We start from the raw sequence: 19,098 nt of genomic DNA, 5'->3' as shown, positions 1-19,098 counted from the left end.
ATGTTTCTGTTAATTCAGGACAGCTTTACTAGGGGCAAATCCTGCCTCATGAACCTAGTGGCTTTCTATGATAAAGTGACTATGCCAGTATAGAAGGGATGACCTATGAATGTGATCTATCCGGACTTCTGCAAGGCCTTTGATACAGTCCCCCACAACATCCTACTCATCCAGTTGGAGAGATATAGATTTGATGGGTGAACTGTTCACTGGATATGGAATTGGCTGGATGATTGCATCCAGAGGGTAGTGCTCAATGGCTCAAAGTCCAGATGGAGAGCAGTGACAAGTGGTGTCCCTTAGAGGTCAATACTGGGACCTGTACTCTTCAGTGTTTGTATCAATGATATTGACAGTGGGATTGAGTGCAAGTCTGCAGATCACACCAAGTTCAGTGGTGCTGTTGATATGCCAGAGGGATAGGATGTCATCCAGAGGAACCTGGTCAAGCTGGAGGGTTGGGCTCAGGTGAAGAGCAAGTGCAGGGGCCTGCACCTGAGCCAGACCAGTCCTCGCTATCAGTACAGACTGGGGGATGAGGTGATCAAAATCAGCCCTGTGGAAAAGGCCTTGGGAGTGCTGATGAACAAAAAGCTGGACATGAGCAGGCAGTGTGCACTTGCAGTCCAGAAGGCCAATTGTATCTTGGGTTGCATCGTAAGATGCATTGCCAGCAGATCCAGAGAGGTGATTCTGCTGCTTTACTCTGATCTGGTGATACCCCATCTGGAGTACTGCATCCATGTCTGGAGCCTTCAATATAGGAAGGACACAGAGATGGAGTGGGTCCAGAGGAGGGCCACAAAAATTAGAAGGTTGGAGAACCTCTGCTATGAAGACAGGCTAAGGGAGCTGGGGTGGTTCAGCCTAGCAAAGCGAAGGCTCCAGGGAGACCTAAGAGCAGCCCTCCAGTACCTGAAGGGGGCCTACATGAAGGATGGAGAGAGACTGTTTACAAAGGCCTGTAGTGATAGGGGCGATGGCTTCAAACTAGGGAAGAGTAGATTTATATTGGATGTTAGGAACAAGTTCTTTACCCTGAGGGTAGTGGAACACTGAAACAGGTTCCTCAGGGAGGTGGTTGAGGCCCTATCCTTGGAGATATTCAAAGTGAGACTCAACAGGGCGCTGGGCACCTGATCTAGATGTTGACTCCTCCTTGACCTAGACCTTTGGAGTTCCCTTCCAACCCAGACCATTCTATGATTCTATGATAATTTCTTCCGTTTTTCTGTATTCAAGATACACACTTTCATCCTACTTTCTTTCTTCCAGCCACTTCCATTATCTACTCTGCAAATGTTACTACTATCTGGGGAAGAGAATAAATTTGGCAGGATGCTGAACTGTATCAACAGAGCACAAATGACTGCACCCCCAAACAGGGAGCACAGACATATCCTGACCTCCCCTTTCATTTTACTGATAAGGGAAAAGCTGGGCTATAACAGGTGAAGGCAAGAATGTAGTTAGGTAAGATGCTTAACACTGCCCCTTTAATGTGTAATTCAATGTGTACACTTCCTCCAAGCAGTGCAGTCTACTTTGGCAGATTTTACATCAGTGAGTGCATTACACATCAAGAGAAGGTAACTAAGATTTAAAATGACAGAGTTTTGTGTGCATACATTTGTCTAGAAGGTGAAAGGGAGCAGCTGAATGTAAACAGACGTTTTAAAAATGGAATATAGAAAATTTCAACCATCTCGTGTTTGCCTGGAAATTTTAGGCAGACATCTGGAAGGCTGATCATTTTTCACAGTACCTTTGCTCATAATGCAGCTTGTACAGCTAGAAGGCTGCAAGGGTCTCTTGTGCCATCTCCTGGTAAAATGAAGACTTCACATCCAGAAAAGTGCTACACAAAGGAAGGGAAAACGTTGCAGAAGCTTAGCTGAGGCAGTGATATAATCAGAGAATCATATAGGTTGCAAGAGACCTTTAAGATCAGCAAAAGTCCAACTGTTAACTTGGCACTGACAAGTCCACAACTAACCCATTTCACTGAATACTTCCAAAGCATAGAGAAAACTCACTAACTACTACAATTTTTCACAGCAGTGTTTCACACATGCAGTCCTGCTCAATCTTGTCTATATAAATCTAATTCTTTCAGTCTTTGTTTATATTTTTAAAACATATTTTTATTACAGTCCTCTCTTTCATTTTGTCTGCATGCATATCAAGTATAGTGCCTAAATGGTAAAGTATTCTTGCTGATGCTTCACTAGAGCCAAACAGAGCAAAATACACTCCCCCCAACCCCCACCCCCCGCCCCTTCTTTTCTCTTTGAAAACTGTACACAGGGATTCATTCCATTTGTGATCTGAGATTTTTTTCTGAAGTTCTGTAGCTATTCTCAATTTCATATTTGTTCTTCAGAAATGTAAGACTTAGAGCTTAAACCATAAGCATGATTATTACAAGCTCTAATCTAGTATGTTTTGTGCTTTCCATCCCACCCTGCATTTCACTAGCAAAACCTCCAGACACAACTGGATTCAGACTATTAATACTGTATAGGATATGAGAAAACTTTGTTATGGCAACCCAGAATGGCTAACCTCCCTTGTCAGAGTGTGTAGAGTCCCAGACACATCTTATCTTGTTTCTGTACCCTGGGATAGTTTGCTTCTACCCATTCAAATATGTAGTGTCCCAAACATACCTTATCTTGTTCCCTGGGATAGCTCACTTCTTCCCATCCACGTTTGTAGAGTCCCAAGCATGCTTTATCTCCTTGTTACAGTAAGCCAGGATAGTTTGCTGCATGGGTTCCAGGGTGAAGGCCAGCTGCTGATCTTGGAATCTGGACAACAGCACCTGCATTACATCTGTTTGCTAATGAGCAAACAACGACATTGCTGAATGGTCTGTTAATCAGCGCATGTTTTATTACTCAACCTTGTGGTACTTTCTCTTCAGCTTCACCCCTCAGCAGGGCTCCACTGCATCAGGCCCTCATTTGATTAGTGTCAAAGAAATGGATAATTAGGAGATACCTTGAGGAGGTATCAAGAGACCTCTCCCCCAGCATAAATGACTTCATTCTTTATCCTCCCTTTTCCACAAAAAACAGTAACTCTTGTCTATGCTGTGCATCTGATTATCCTGGAACCTTGCACATATGTAGAGCCCCACACAAACCAGAGCATGTAACTAGGGCTAATGAAATCGTGAAGTAGTATCAAATGCCTTACTAGGCACAATCTTGCACTTTTATCCAAACAAAAGTGGATGTGCCATTTAGAAGTGGGTTTTGTTTGTTTGTTTTTTTTCTAGACACAATCCACTAGCTTGTTTGCAAAAGGACATATTGAGTACTTAAGTGAATAATTTACTACAGTTACTGTTTATGAGCTTCATGAGATACTATAAATATCTATTTGCAGACATTTTATTTCTGAATCTGATTCTCAGGCTCACCCATGCCCAGTTAAGCTTTCCAAATTTTATCTCTCTGATAATGGCAACTCAAATTGTCCAGCACTCTGGGCTCCTGAATTGCATTATGACAATTGAACTCCACCAGTTTAAAGCACAGTATCTATTTTAGTGTCTAAAACTAGCATGTATTTACTTCACAATGCCAAAATAAGAACACCACTGACATTAGCATTAGAATGACAAATTAAATTAAATCATTTTACAGCTAAGACACTGGACAGATTTACAAGACAGTTATTAAATCCCTGCCTTTTAGGCAAATTACAAAAGCATCATCATTTACATTAGACCCCAAATGAACAAACAGAATGATGCAAAGACCAGATCCTAGACTAGATTACTGCAATGGCCTGATGTAATATGGCAACTGCCAATTCCACTTGTATGTGAGACACTGAAATATCACTGAATAGGACAGCGGGAAACCCCAGGCATCCTGGGAACAGGCACCTGCAAAGAGACACAGGAAGAGCACCAATGCAGAGAGCAACTGGAAATGCTCCCCAGCAGTAGACTTCCTCTCAGAAGCCCCATAGATCACTGTTCGAAAAATAAACAGTAAAACCAAAATGAGTGAAGCATGATAAAAATTAAGGGCTACAACAAATGGTGGCAATCTGGGCTTAAAGAACAAACTCATTTTTTCCCCATTTTAATTTGGTGTTGGAATGGAAACATGGGGCCAGACTGCACAGTCCCTCAGTTGTGAAATACAATTATTGATGTAGATAACGTTTTGCCAACTAGACACAACTGAACTTGCTTTTCTGACGTTTCATTCTGTATTTTCTTTTACAATGACATTCCCCACATAGCAATAAAACTAACCCTTTCTGCTCCTCAAACAAAAATATGTCATAGAATTACACACTAGACATAACTTGATTCTGAAATCTGTGTCATAAGATGTGCATACATCAGTGCTCACAGGCACAAGCAAACCAGTTTCTTTGTAACAAAAGTGGTTCCACCCCTGCCATAGCTATTTTCTTTATTATTGTTGTTTTGGGTTGGTGTCTAAATACAAAATCTTAAATATCTGATTGATGAATAGAGTAGAAGTAGAAGTAGAAATAGAAATAGAATTAACCAGGTTGGAAAAGTCCTTTAAGATCATTGCATCCAACCTATCATCCAATACCATCTAATCAACTAAACCATGGCACTAAGAACCCCATCCAGTCTCAAACACCTCCAGTGACGGTGACTCCACCACCTCCCTGGGCAGCCCATTCTAATGGAAGAAGTTATTTCTGTGAAGAACCTCTTCCTAACATCCAGCCTACACCTCCCCTGGTGCAGCTTGAGACTGTGCCCTCTTGTTCTGGTGCTCGTTGCCTGGGAGGAGAGACCAACCCCTATCTGGCTACAGCCTCCCTTCAGGTAGTTGTAGAGAGCAATAAGGTCTCCTCTGAGCCTCCTCTTCTCCAGGCTAAAACCACTGCTGAAAACACTGCAAAGCAGTACCATAACTCCATATATGCTTTTAGAACAGTAAAAGGTCTAAGAGACCAAAGCACTATCCAGAAGATGATTTAAAAACTCTTGCATAGCACCAGTTATCATCACAGAACAAAACCAGTATTTTCTAGGTGTAGCTGGTTGCTTTAAATCTGCATAAAACTAAGAAATGCATGATATAATTACCATCAGTGAATGGAAAAAACCAATGAGAAATAAATCCACCAAAATCCAGTCCGTCAGCTATATAAAATGCATTTATTAAGATCATGTGATCAGCAAGTTTTGTGAAGTTCTTTACGTTAGTAAAGCTTATGCTACTTGAAATTTTACTGTCTTTCAAAGGCAAGGCGTGGCATTAAGTGATTGGTAATTTTTAACTGAGAAAAAAAACCCCAAACAACTACGAGTAAACCAAATTATTTTAAATAAGTGCATATATAGATCAAACAAGAAATATATGTCTGAAGAGAAGGTTATCATAAACATTCTTAAATCACCGTATTACATAAAGACAGGAGGTAAATACTAAAGGTTTGCACATTTGGCAATTTTTAGATAAATAGCAACGCCTTTTAATTCCTCAAGGTTATGTCAGAGTACTACAATTAATGGTATGCTAGGCCTGCCTATGAGAAATAAAAATAAATCATCTTAAAAGTAGAACAAATGCAAGAAAGTCCTGCTGAGGACTGAATTCTCTGGTTTTTAAACCAACAGGAACACAAAAATTAGTCTGGCATTAATATATTATGGTGAAAAAGTAACCAAGGTATTTAATGGCAAGTGCAGACATACCTTGTGTTTGAAAAAGATGAGAAGCAGGTGGCCTGTAACATATATATTGCTGTTACTGACAGGAGAAAAGAAACTTTCCTCTTATTGAAAAACCTACAGTTTACCATGTGCACATGCACTGCTATCAAATACCACAGCACAACTTGCAAAATACTAGTGATGTGCACATTCCCATTTCTTCTATTATTGTCTCCCTCCATCATTAAAGTAAACCAAAACATTTACTTCACATCTGCTTGTTACACATCTCTCAAAGGATTTCATTTTTTATTTGATTTTTAAATTATTATTATTATTATTTTAATTTTAGAAAACAATTCTAGCAAATCACTTTCAGGACAGAACTCATTTTAACTGTTTCTTGCCCTTTCCCAGTTCTCTTCTGATACCACTGTTGCTCCCTCTGGTAGAAACACTTCTAACTAATTTGTAGCCTTAACATTTTGGACCTGCCTAAATCTGAGCAGCTCAACAAACGCCCTAGCAATAGCATCACATTTCATTGCCATTTAGAAGGTCTTGTCAGTATAAGCTCTATAAACAGGCTAGGACCAAAAGTTGTACAAGTCAGAGATCCAAATTTCACACAGTTGTCTTCTATTTAACGCTGTTGGAGTATTGCAATCTTGGGAGCAAAAGGCATAATCAAATGTGTGCACACATACAAACACAAACCGGCAAAGTAATTCTTGTGCTAAATACAGACAAAGAAAAGCAATTTTGTATTTATTATTTTAACAAGGCCATGACAGAGGAAGTAGAGCAAAGAAGTGCTAATACTTAGATTCAGATCTTAATTTCATTTGGAAATAAGTTAGTCTAATGACATTACAACCAAACCAATGACAACAAAAAAATTGCATCGTGGCATCCCTCTCTTTCCTTAGTATGCTTGAAGAAAAAGGTGGCCAATTGTTTAAGTCGACAATAGTTTTCATAACACACAACATAAAAGCAAGACATACCAACAGCCAAAGGAGAGCAGAGGACCTGTGTCCCTGAATTCTATGCACAATGGGACAGATATAAGAAAACTATGTTTATAAAAATATATTCCACATTTAATGAACTACACTTTGAACTCTCCCAGACCAACTTTGCAACAGGAGGTGCAATTGTAACTTACTTAAATGGTATTTTTTAGATTTTTGTTTATGAGCTAATTTTTTTCCTATGCTGAAGAACAGTGGAAAATTTAATCATCCTTTTCATCTATACAATCTCTTTACTTTTGTCTTTATTATTATTCTTTTTATCTGTCATCCAGTTGCTAGGGATTCAGATCTCACCACTCAGCATTTTATAAATCCATGTTAAGTAATACCATAATTTCAACTTGAAACAGTATTTCAAGTTACTTCGGTATTTGCTTGGGAATTGATCCAGAAGATGAAGTCAACTGAATCCAGTTTTGCAGTCTACACTTGGAATAGGACAGATGAGATGTAAATAATTACTGAAATGTTGCCTTCATTCTGCGCAGTGCGTCCTGGATTTTTCGAGAATGTTTTTCTGCTGGTATCTGATGGAAGTTGGCACAGTTGTCAGCTGCCAAGGCAGAAATTTCTGCATCTTTAAAATGACTTATTCTTTGCCTGAGGTAAGACTGCAGCTTGAAATCTGGTGTATAGGTATAAGGATTCTCTTGAAATGCATGAACTTGGCTCACGACTTTGGCAATATTTCTTGAAAGAGAATGTGGTAAAGATATTAGATTGTTTTGATGAGTAAAAAAAACCACCACCACCAAAAAAAAAAAAACTGAACAAAATCCCAGATCCCCAAACTTTAAAGGAAAATCAGAGGCATCAGCATTCTCTTCTATAGATATGACCCTTTAGATGTCAAGATGACTGAAACCATTTTAGCTGCTGAGTGTGAAATGTTGCATTAACTCTCATTTCCCCAGTAGAAAAGAACATTTTAGAAATTCAGGTGACATACATAAATAAAACGATTACCTAAGTTTAGTCCACTTGTGAGCTCCATTTGTCATTGTGAATCCTCCAGTTTCAAGTTGCTGGACGTGCATAGCCAAAACATGGGCTGATGGAATTGTTGGATGTGTTTTGAATCTTTCTCCTTCCATTAAGCACAAACTGTCACTTTTTAAAAACACCTAGGTTAAAAATGCACACAGACAAAGTCTCAGTTTCAGCATATCGGGGTAGGTTTTACAAGAAATCCTTCACTCTGTGTGTTTAGCACTATGTATTTATTTGTCACGTCATTGCCCAGGTGGCCAAGAAGGCCAATGGCATCCTGGCCTGCATTAGGAATAGTGTGGCCAGCAGGAGCAGGGAGGTCATTGTGCCCCTGCACTCTGCATTGGTTAGGCCACACTTTGAGTACTGTGTCCAGTTCTGGGCCCCTCAGTTTAAGAAGGACATCGAGACACTTGAACGTGTCCAGAGAAGGGCAACAAGGCTGGTGAGAGGCCTTGAGCACCAGCCCTATGAGGAGAGGCTGAGGGAGCTGGGGGTGTTTAGCCTGGAGAAGAGGAGACTCAGGGGTGACCTCATTGCCCTCTACAACTCCCTGAAAGGTGGTTGTAGCCAGGAAGGGGTTGGTCTCTTCTCCCAGGCAACCAGCATCAGAACAAGGGGACACAGTCTCAAGCTGTGCCAGGGGAGGTTTAGACTCGAGGTGCGGAGAAAGTTTTTCACTGAGTGAGTCGTTTGTCATTGGAATGGGCTGCCCAGGGAGGTGGTGGAGTCACCATCCCTGGAGGTGTTCAAGAGGAGATTGGACGTGGCACTTGGTGCCATGGTCTAGTCATGAGGTCTGTGGAGACAGGTTGGACTTGACGATTCTCGAGGTCTCTTCCAACCTTAGTTATACTGTGATACTGTGAATTTTAACTTCTGGCATTGACAACACTGAAGACAACATTATGAATCAATCTGTCAGCAAACACTTTAAAGTACAGAAATAAGGAAGTGAACTCTAATCAAGACATACCTTCGTACCTAAATTTTAATTGTTCTAAATCAGAGCTAAAATGACATTTTTAGAAATTTACTCTAGTATTTGAAGTTGGATAGGTCAGTGACAGAATTCCTGTGATAAAATAAACATTTAAGATTTTTTTAAAAGAGATTACAGCCACAAAGCTTCTGTAGAAATCATGGGGGGGGGGGGACGGGGTGGGACGGGGGGAAGGTGTCTAATGCCCCAGCTTGCTCTGAAATGTCTTTTTTTTTAATTTTTAGACACACAGGATGCATTTTTGGGAACTACTGAGATGAAAATGAATGTAAGTTCTCAGACTGAGAGTCAACAGCTTTAAATTGGATTAAAATTTCCTTCGTCATACAAAGTAATAATTAAGGCTTTCATCCTGCAGAGGCATCCGTTTAAGCAGATCTTGCATCTTGGCCCCAAAGAAGTATTTTTACATTACAGACTTTATACTATACCTCAACAGCCTTGAGTTCCTCCATGATTTCAGCTACTTTTGCAGGTAAAAATTTCCAGGCCTTATAATAAAAACAAAACATATTTTTGTTTTTCACATTAGTGTCCATATTGGAACAAGACTATGTTAAATAAAATAGTCACAGAAGAGAGTCCCAAACTTACCGGTAACTGTCGCACAATAAGATTTTCCAAGCCTGCTAGGATTTGCATTGCAGTAGCAAAATTTCTTTGTTCATAACAGCATTTTGCTATAAGAAGAAATTTTGATAACAAGCTCACCTGCAGCTGAAGAGAAAAAAACCAAAACACAAAGTCTCCCTGAAATATATAGAGTAAATCTGCATAAAAGGAAGAAGAGAGATACATTTTCTTTTTGAATTTATCATCACTAGTAGTATTTTCCTCCCACACAAAGCCTCCTCTTTTCTGTCACTGAGGTGTCCCTGTTAAAGTCTGACATCTATTCTCCTCAGGCAACTTATTTCTTACATTCTATTAGGTTTTTGACATCTGCAACTATAAAACATCCAAGACTCTCTTTGTGACAACAAACAAAATTAACTGCCCACTCACAGGTGCATTTCAGAGTATTTCTTGCAGCTTTGCTACATAGCAATTTATATACAGTGATAAGTAACACTTTCATAATAAATAATACAATAGAACAACGACAAACCTTAGATGTGTGACATGTTACAATTTCAGCAGCAACCCAGGTGCTGATACTCTCTGCATTTCTTAGTAACTGCAGAAGGTACTGATCTTGTATGCACTTAGACAGAAACAGATTACAGACTTGAAGTGAAACTGCCTCAGTAGAAACAGCTCTATGGAGAGAACGAAAAAAAAAAAAAAGACAAAAATAATTCATGCTGACTTTGTATTTTAAAAGAAAATCTTGACTCTGAAGATGCCAACTTTTAATAGTTTAAAATAATTTTGCAGTGCTTGCAGTTTTGATTTTATAATCTTTTACAAAGTACCTGGTGAGCTATATTGCTTTTTCTTCCTTACGATTGCAAGACAAATAATATGCAATTACAAGACAGACACATGCTGCATACATGCAGAATTTCTGTGCATAAAGACACCTTCACCATTTGCTACTGAATAAAACACTCCATCCAATCTGACACAAAATAATTGCCAGAAATCCAAACTCATTATAAACTGCAGCTGTTAAGAAATCAAGCTTGGCTCCTAGTGGCACAACACACCACTTTTTTGCCCCGTGACTGAACTCTGAATCGGTATAAATCAGCTGAATTAGCTGCTGCCATTTAACAATCTGCAAAAGATGAGCTGCTTTAGATGTTCATTCCCCAGTCTTAGAACAGTCTACTCCATGTAGTGCAGTTAACAAGTATTAATTAAAAACTAGCTGAATCCACTGAACATGTAAGAAGTAGACCTTAAGCAAATAAAATTATGTCCATGTGGCTGGAAACACTAATTACTGTCGGGCAAGTAATTTAAATAGGTTGGTAACCACTCTAATAACTGGTTATGTATCTGTGAATACTGATACTTCATCTACCTAACAGTACAAAATGAACACTGCATTGAGAAGCTGCAGTTCCCAACTGCACACAATTCTTAGCAACTTACTCTAGCTGACCTTGCTCAAGGCTGGGGTGGTTGGACCACACAATCTTGAGAGGTTGTTTTCAACCTCATCCATTTTGTGATTCTGTAATTTTGATAATTGAGATTTTATACAGATACAGACAGGCATTATCCAGCAGCCTCTTTCAGAAATCATTGCAATGTTTTTCATACAAAAAGAAAAACTCCTGACACAAGTCTTCAGAAATATTTTGGCCTGATCAATGTACCATATACATACACATGTATAAAATCTCCTGAAATTAAGAAAAGAAAGAAAGAAAAGTACATACACAGACTAGTCTGTGGAAAAGATATTAAATTCTTAAGATGTTTCTCTCTTCCTGGATGTATTAAAAGTAAGGCAGTAGGCTATTGCTCATTAACAGTATAGAAGGGCAGTTAAATCAAACAACTTACTTTTGGACAGCGACACATTTGTCTTTAACGCCAAGTGCTCTTGAGTTTAGAAAGTGCACTGGATGACATTTATGAAACACTTCCTAAAAGAGAAAAAAAAAAAAAAAAAGAGGGAGAGAGAGAAAGGAAAAAAGAGCAAGATAAATGTGTTGTTAGATCTAGCAGTTCTTCTAAAATGCTCAGGGAAAAATGTGACAGCGGTTCCCTCTCCCCAGCACACCTTCAGCAAATTCATCAGAGGTATCACAGCCTAGGAGGAGAATCAGCCATTCTAAACTTTACTGTAGAAATTTCAAGAGAAATGAAAAAAAACAACCCAACCAACCCAAACAAACAAACAAAAAACCCAACCAACAAACCAAAACCCAAACAAATGAGACTATTTGAATTCAAAGCCTTAGGAAATAGTAAGAAATAAGCTTGAAACAGGTTTGGGAAATGGTAGAGAAAGGAGACTGAGTCCAAAGGAGTAACACAGACATTAATTGCACTTCCAAGCAACCCTAGTCCTTTGTACCTGTTGCAGTAATGTCAGCTGACAACAAAGCTGTTGTGCACTGTATTCTATTAAGAGATATGGTCCCACTTCATCTGCTTTAGCAAACGAGACTGGGAATTCTTCTGTAAAACTGTTATAGCATGGCTTTGGCAAAACTGATGAACTAGTGTACAGTCGGTCTCTCTGATATTGTGCAATTGGTCCCATACCTTTGGAAAGTTTCCAGTTAAAGTTCTGTAGGAGAAGAAAAACAAACAAGTAAAGCTACAACTTCTCTAAATCAAACATTGTGTCTCCCCTTGCTTTAACTTTCTGGAATGTTTTGTTACAGAAACACCTTTGCGCATGCAAAATTCTTCAGCTAATCTTCAGAGTTAGATCAGACACTAATTGGTTTATCCAACACTGCTGTTCTAAGCTAATGTAGTACAATATGCAGTTGATGAGTCTGAGCAGGAGGTTATCAGATCTCAATCAATGACTGAAACCTCTGTGGATTCAAGGTTTTTGCCATAAATAGTTTATATTCTTAAGCTTTATACTTTGTTTTTACTTCTCATCCCTTACTATTCCTTGGACTCTTTTTGCTTAGAATCAAACAACCCTTTCCAAAGAAGTATGTGTTTTTCCATTCTGTTCCCTTCTTCCACCTTCTGGTATCATTATGATGCAGTAACAATAAATGAAGTCTGTTTATTCTGCTTGCATGCACGGAATTCTGCATCTTTGTCAAGAGGCTGATTCAACTTGAGTATTATTGACACATTTTCCTTTTACATGTAGCTTTGGTCACTCTGTAGAGATATTTTTTTTTCAGCGAAAGCCACAGTATGTTCCAGCTTCTGGGGTTACTTTTAACTAGGATACTATATGAAGCAGTAGATACAGACAAAAGTTCAGACAAGCTTTTGCTACAAACTGTAAAGTTCTATCAGGAAACACCTCACCCTTCCTTGTCTTCCTATTAGTATAAATTTATAAACATATATGCCTAATAAAAAGTATTCATTTGATGAAAGGAAAAATGTTTCCTAGAAACTATGAATCACATGCTAGTAACAAACACAAAGAGTTCAACTCCTCTTGAAATTCTCGTTATCTGATCTATTATTCCTGAAAGTGCTGACAGGGTACAATTAAGGCTGAAGATGATTTCCACAGGACTATTTAGGCCTTAGATACTTTCAAAAGAAAATGTAAAATGCAGGTACATAAATTTTACTAAATCAGGGTGTAGACCCTAAGCTGGATACTTTAGCTTTTGTCAGAAAATACTATATGGAAATGTGTTTCATATACTGCAGTGTGAAGAAAAAACATGCCTTTCTGCAAACATCTTCTGAGAGCTTTTTACATAGAGAATGTAACGTTTTTCTGTCCTCCTTGCCCTCCTCTTCACATTTGTCCATACTGGAGCTCTGCTGAGCATTACCACTTTTCTTGGCAGAAGCATCCTCAAGCAATGACAATATGTGCTCACCATAGCCATTTAATGGAGCAACCTGTAAATGCAAATTAGATTAATAGAATATTGAACTCAATTTCCCATAAATTATAAGCAAGACATAAATACAGCTCTAAGGTCCAAATTGTCCAAACCCAGACATATTTAATATAGCTGTCAAAGACAGTATTATGTATTTTTCTTTCAGTTCAATTGTAATTAGGACAGTTATTTGCAATAGTCTTATATGTATCACAACTGATGTCAATTGACTTTTTTAATTTTTATTCTTTTTCTTAAAGCTTCTACTGAAATTCTGACTTACCTTGGAAGAAATAAATTCTTTCAGGGTACACAAAAGATCAGCATTTGTTGCAAAATCTACACTGTAGCAGTCTTCAATCCAAGCCTGCAGGATGTAGAAACTGCGGTTACGTATTTTGGTAAGTGATGTGGAAGAATCCAGGTTTGCACTGGTGAGAAGAAAAAGGCATTTATTGCACCAAAATTGATACCAAATTCAAATTGAAAAATAACTGTTGAAAGAACCATGAGTATTATTTGGCACTGACTGTACTATCTGAAATTCTTCTGTTTCACGTCTCTAGAATCCATGGTTCTATGGAAAGAAGGCTGAGGTTGTCCTTACAAGCCATCACTGAACTACTGGCACAAATATGACTCAGATTGATTCAGAATTAAAAAATGATGCAAGCAGTCTGTCAACTATAGCACTTGCTCCAGCTTAACTCTCACTTGTTAAGAAAGTCTTACAAAACCAATCATCAAATGGAAATTTAATTTACTACTGTTCAGAAATACCTACTTAGCATTGGGGAGGAAGAGTCAATTGTGGTTTGATAGGATTTTTCAGGGGAAATTGAGACTCTTGAACGTGTCCAGAGAAGGGTGACAAGGCTGGTGAGAGGCCTCGAGCACAAGCCCTACAAGTAGAGGCTGAGGGAGCTGGGATTGTTTACTCTGGAGAAGAGGAGGCTCAGGGGAGACCTTATTGCTCTCCACAACTACCTGAAGGGAGGTTGTAGCCAGGAGGGGGTTGGTCTCTTCTCCCAGGCAACCAGCACCAGAACAACTGGACACAGTCTCAAGCTGTGCCAGGTGAAGTTTAGACTGGAGGTGAGGAGAAAGTTCTTCACAGAGAGAGTTGTTGGGCATTGGAATGTGCTGCCCAGGGAGGTGGTGGAATCACCATCCCTGGAGGTGTTCAAGAGGGGACTGGATGTGGCACTTGGTGCCATGGTCTAGTATTCATGAGGTCTGTGGTGACAGGTTGGACTTGATGATCTTTGAGGTCTTTTCCAACCTTATTGATTCTATGATTCTGTGATTCTGTTCTATGAAATTACTGTACCTGGGTAAAGTGCTGCTGATCCTATCAAGAAGAAACTGCAAAAATTCTTCTTGTGTGCAGAAATAGCGAAAAGTGTAGAGAAACTGCTGCACGTAGCCTTCTAAAAATGCATTTCTGTGAAGCACAAGAAAAATTTCAGACAAGCAAGCACACGATTTCTGCTCACATTAGAAGAGTACAGCAAGAGGGAAAAAAACAACCTCGAAATACCAAGAACTAGTAGGGCTTTTATATTCTTCTACATTATCTCTACATAAAGTCTCGACTTCTTTATTTGTACACAACAAAGACTGCAACTGCCAACACTGAAAGCATACTTTGTTTAAAAAAAGAAAGAAAAAGCTTATCTACTTGTAATTTTGTGAAGAATCACTTTGACTTTTCTATTATTATAAAAAGTCATACTCTAAATGGTATGGAAGGACATATTTAATTTTTTTCTATCATCTCACTTTGTGTTCTAAATGGTATTTATTGTAACAACAGCATAAAAAGCATGTACTTTAAGTGAGAAAATACTTTCTGTAATTCTAATTAGAGCAGTAGTTGCTTTAACAACAGAACACACTAAAAATAAGTGGGCCTTACTTTTTCTTTATATACACACACACACACTCTCAAGGTCTTAACACAGGTCAGTTGTCATGTCTCCTGATGACTTACGGCTATCCATTAAAGTTTGGGTTTGATGAATGTGGAAACTGTGATTCCAAAATAATTTGTTTACTTTGTGCAAAACATTGACTACCAGGAAAAGCAGCACTCAGGATAAGAAACTAGGTCTCAGAGTCGGGATGAGCTGGGAGAAATAGCTAGGAAGAAGCTGCTCCAACCAGTCTGATGGAGACCCTCAGGCAGTTTCCATCCTTCATGCTATTATGGCTCAGGTACCTTAAAACAACACTGCTCTCACCATTATTGAGGGTTAAAGGACATCTTTGTCCCCATCATGTAAGCCCCGAGATAAGCCTCTATACTGATCTGTCCCAAGGTCTGAGGCAATAATATCTAAAACAGAACCTAGCTGTTTTCACATGCAGCCCATAATAATAATAATGATCAAATTATATGTTCTGAAGAATTGTTATGCTGCTGGTAGTACCATAAAGCCTTGATTCCATGGCAACTATCAGAGCAAAGCCTCAAATAAGTAAAGGATTAAAAAAAGCTTAAAGTTATGAATGTTTCATTTATTATAAAATGATTTGAGTTTTGATTATTTCTTATCAAACTGTCCTTTGCCACTTCTGTGCCCACTTTCTGTAAATAAGTATTCACAGAAATAACATTAAACTTAATACAAGAGAGGAGAACTTATGCCATGTTCAATAAAGAGGATTTATCATGGCAAATATTTTTTGTGACTCGGCAACTATGCATCAACCCATTCCCAATTCAAGATGTGCCAAATATACTATACCTAGAATATAAATGAGCCATTAAGCCAAGTGGTGTACCAGCCTGCAGAACTCTTATTCCGTTTTCATGATTACATTGGTGTTTGTCTGTGTTATAGTACAGTAGCAATGATGATTCGTCCACAGGTGCCACATCCGCACTGTCAGTTCTCCCATTGTGAATAACTGCAGGCAGCACACAGGACTCCACACCCCACTGCTCTGCATACATGATCTGCTCAAGCCATCAAAAATGTAGGAAAATAAAGAGGAAAATCCACACAAAATGCAGTCAAATCAACTTAAGCCAAATCATATTTCATGCCATTGCTTATTTCCTTTTTAAAATGATACTAGCAGCATAGAATAGAATAGAATAGAATAGAATAGAATAGACCAGACCAGGTTGGAAAAGACCTTTGACACCATCAAGTCCAACTTATCACCCAACACCATCTAATCAAATAAACCATGGCACCAAACGCCCCATCCAGTCTCTTCCTAAACACCTCCAGTGATGGTGAGTCCACCACCTCCCTGGGCAGCCCATTCTAATGGCAAATCACTCTTTCTCTGAAGAACTTCTTCCTAACATCCAGCCTAAACCTCCCCTGGTGCAGCTTGAGACTGTGTCCTCTTGTTCTGTCAGTGGTTGCCTGGGAGAAGAGACCAACCCCTACAACCTCCCCTCAGGTAGTTGTAGACAGCAATAAGGTCTCCTTTAGTTTATTTTAATAATGTAGGGCCGACTTAATTTTGCACTTCAAGACAAAACATTTCAGATTTCCAGTATAGACTTCAGCAGCCAACTACACTGATGCAGAATGAAATGACAAACCAAACAAGCAAAATAAAGTCTGACTTGCCTGCACGTATTTCTTCACCAGTTCAAGAAACTGAACTTTTGATTTCATCTCCTGTAGCTGTCCTCTCAGTTTGGGCAACATAGATTTAGTTTCAAGACCTTTAGATTTGAAACATATTGTGTAGCAACATCAGTGATTCCAATGTATAAAACAAACAAACAAAGTAACAAACAAAACCCCTTAAATCTTAAAATAGCTAGGGCACCCATTTCATTATTAGCAAGTTATTATAATCTTACCTTTGCTGCCTCTGTCTTTCTGCAACAGTTTCTGGTAAAATTTTATGGTCTTTCTGTAATTTTTTGTCTCCATCATTAGCAATTGCTCTAGTTCCTAGTTAAAGAGAAAAAGGATTCTGATCAGAATGGTCAACACAAGATCCTAGTAGGAAACTGAAGTTTTAGAAGGGAATTATTTCATATGAAAAAAAAAAAAGAAAAAGAAAAGAGCATCCAAACAGACAAGAACATGACATCAACCAGGAAAAATTACCTCTCACACCGGTGCTTTCTTGCAAGTTAGAGCATGCATCACCTGGCCCCAGGAAAAAAATTAGTTATGCCACAGTTCTACAGCTTAAGAACTAGAGTTGGTTTGTGTTATGAGACCACACTGAAGTTTGTCTGAATCTGTTTATATAAATATGCTTTTAGTTATAATTGCACTTATCTCATTATTTGCAAGAGCATTTTAAAAAGTACACTCAGAAGTCATCCAGAATTCAAACTGACGGGTTCTGAGATCAGTGCAGACCCTGGAAGTGTTCTATTAGGCAACTGACCTGTATCTGCAGCAAGAACTGGATGTTTGACTGAAAGTAATGTTTTCCAAACCAGTACAATTACATTATGTTATACAACCAGGTCAGAAGGCAGACAAGACAGCTGCTCTGTAAACGACACACCAGTTCTGAAGTTCAGCTTATATGTTTTATACTTATGTATTTTACATAATTGAAAGATAAATTAATTTGCTGTGAAATTATGTAACAAGCAATAGAGAGGAATGAAAGATTCCTCACAATAATGTCAAGTTTAATGTGAATGTTTTTAATTGTTTGCATATCAAAGGTTTCGTATTTTACCAACCAGTGGAAATGAGCCATGCAGCCATGGTTCAGCTTCTGATTTATTATGAAACAACAAACATGATGTGTGTTGTGTTTTATAAAAGTGGTGGCTTTTGCACTTGGGTCCTAAGCTAACTACCAGTGACCCAGTTACATGAAACAGCATTTTAAATGGAGCAAGTTCACTGAACGCAGCAGACAGAACTCCCACAGCAGAATGATCAGAAAACACATAGCTCAGAGTTAACATATCAAACAACAGATTGGTAAATAGGTTAGCTTTAATGGGATGGACTTACTAGAAATTAATCTGAGAAAAACTTGTCGCTTCTTCAGAAAGCTCCAAAGTTTTAACAACATAGTTCATTAGCAGCAGAAGTCACAAAAGGCCTGTGGATTTTTATAAGGCTTACTGCTGCACAGGGATCACAGAGAGAAGAGTGAAAGCACAGAAAAGCTGTTATCCAGACTCTGAATTGGAACATGCTTGCTTTTACTAAAAGTTTTGGTTTAGTTTCATTAACCAAAGCAAAACCATGTTAATTAAGAGATGAGCACAAAAAGGAAATCCAAAAGAGTGGCCATTTTCTGACAGTTGGAATGTGGTGGACAGAAGAGGTTTGTCCCCTAAATAACTTCAGGTGAGTAGCAATGAAGTCAGTAACAAATTCCCAGTCTATGCCACAGCATCTTCCATTTTAAGTGGGTCTAGAATATAAATATTTTTAATGAACCTATATATGCAAATGTGTTGCTTTCTCTGATGCATTTTTGTCAGGGCACTTTTCTACAGAACATTTCTCAGGCTAGGGAACAAAGCAATGATAGAATGACTCTGTTTACTTGAAAAAAAATTACAAATTCCAGTCTGTTCTTCAAGCATAAGTTTATGTGCAAGTAACTGCCATTCTGCTGGCAAACAGTGACTAGCTGTCAGGGAATTCATGGTGACCGAAGAAAAGATGTCAGAGAACAACAGGGGGGACCTCTTGAGACCCTCTGATAGACACCAGTCATGGTAATTCTTTGCTCTTTTCTATATTATTACCACTATGGGGTTGGTGCCCATGACAGACAGTACTTTTTCAGCCAACTTCAGGAAGAGAAGATGAGTTGCATGTCAGTGGTTATGAATCTGTCGGTGCTCTTTATTTTGGAATACGATCCTCAGCCTGGATTACTGACAAGACATCACAGGTCTTAAGGGTTTAAAAACACTTAAGAGTCAGTATTTAAAAGAAGGGGGTTTCAACTCACTATAAAATATTATAGTGCTTTTAATCAGCAGGTAAAGAGGTA

The 19,098-nt window shown here is 38.6% G+C and overlaps 1 protein-coding gene across 3 annotated transcripts in view; it reads right to left on the bottom strand.

Moving 5' to 3' along the window:
- Window positions 1-6,576: 6,576 nt before the first annotated feature.
- The window catches only part of KNDC1 (kinase non-catalytic C-lobe domain containing 1), a 56,963-nt gene continuing 44,441 nt past the window's right edge, over window positions 6,577-19,098 (bottom strand). For 2 of the 3 annotated variants that reach the window (XM_009908090.2, XM_054163401.1), the window contains exons 18-30: window positions 16,970-17,063; window positions 16,731-16,828; window positions 15,888-16,099; window positions 14,468-14,581; window positions 13,421-13,568; window positions 12,974-13,153; window positions 11,670-11,885; window positions 11,153-11,235; window positions 9,804-9,954; window positions 9,290-9,412; window positions 9,127-9,186; window positions 7,669-7,826; window positions 6,577-7,392 (exon numbers count right to left, since the gene is read on the bottom strand). In XM_009908090.2, coding sequence (XP_009906392.2) covers window positions 7,161-7,392; window positions 7,669-7,826; window positions 9,127-9,186; window positions 9,290-9,412; window positions 9,804-9,954; window positions 11,153-11,235; window positions 11,670-11,885; window positions 12,974-13,153; window positions 13,421-13,568; window positions 14,468-14,581; window positions 15,888-16,099; window positions 16,731-16,828; window positions 16,970-17,063 — 1,869 coding nt within the window. In that variant the 3' untranslated portion in view covers window positions 6,577-7,160. The remainder of the gene's footprint in view (window positions 7,393-7,668; window positions 7,827-9,126; window positions 9,187-9,289; window positions 9,413-9,803; window positions 9,955-11,152; window positions 11,236-11,669; window positions 11,886-12,973; window positions 13,154-13,420; window positions 13,569-14,467; window positions 14,582-15,887; window positions 16,100-16,730; window positions 16,829-16,969; window positions 17,064-19,098) is intronic. The other variant, XM_054163400.1, reaches the window with a different exon arrangement.

Source organism: Dryobates pubescens, chromosome 8 (assembly GCF_014839835.1).
Source record: "Dryobates pubescens isolate bDryPub1 chromosome 8, bDryPub1.pri, whole genome shotgun sequence".
Taxonomy (NCBI): Eukaryota; Metazoa; Chordata; class Aves; order Piciformes; family Picidae; genus Dryobates; species Dryobates pubescens.
The sequence above is the reverse complement of the archived record's forward strand: the minus strand, read 5'-3'. Positions and strand labels throughout refer to the sequence as shown.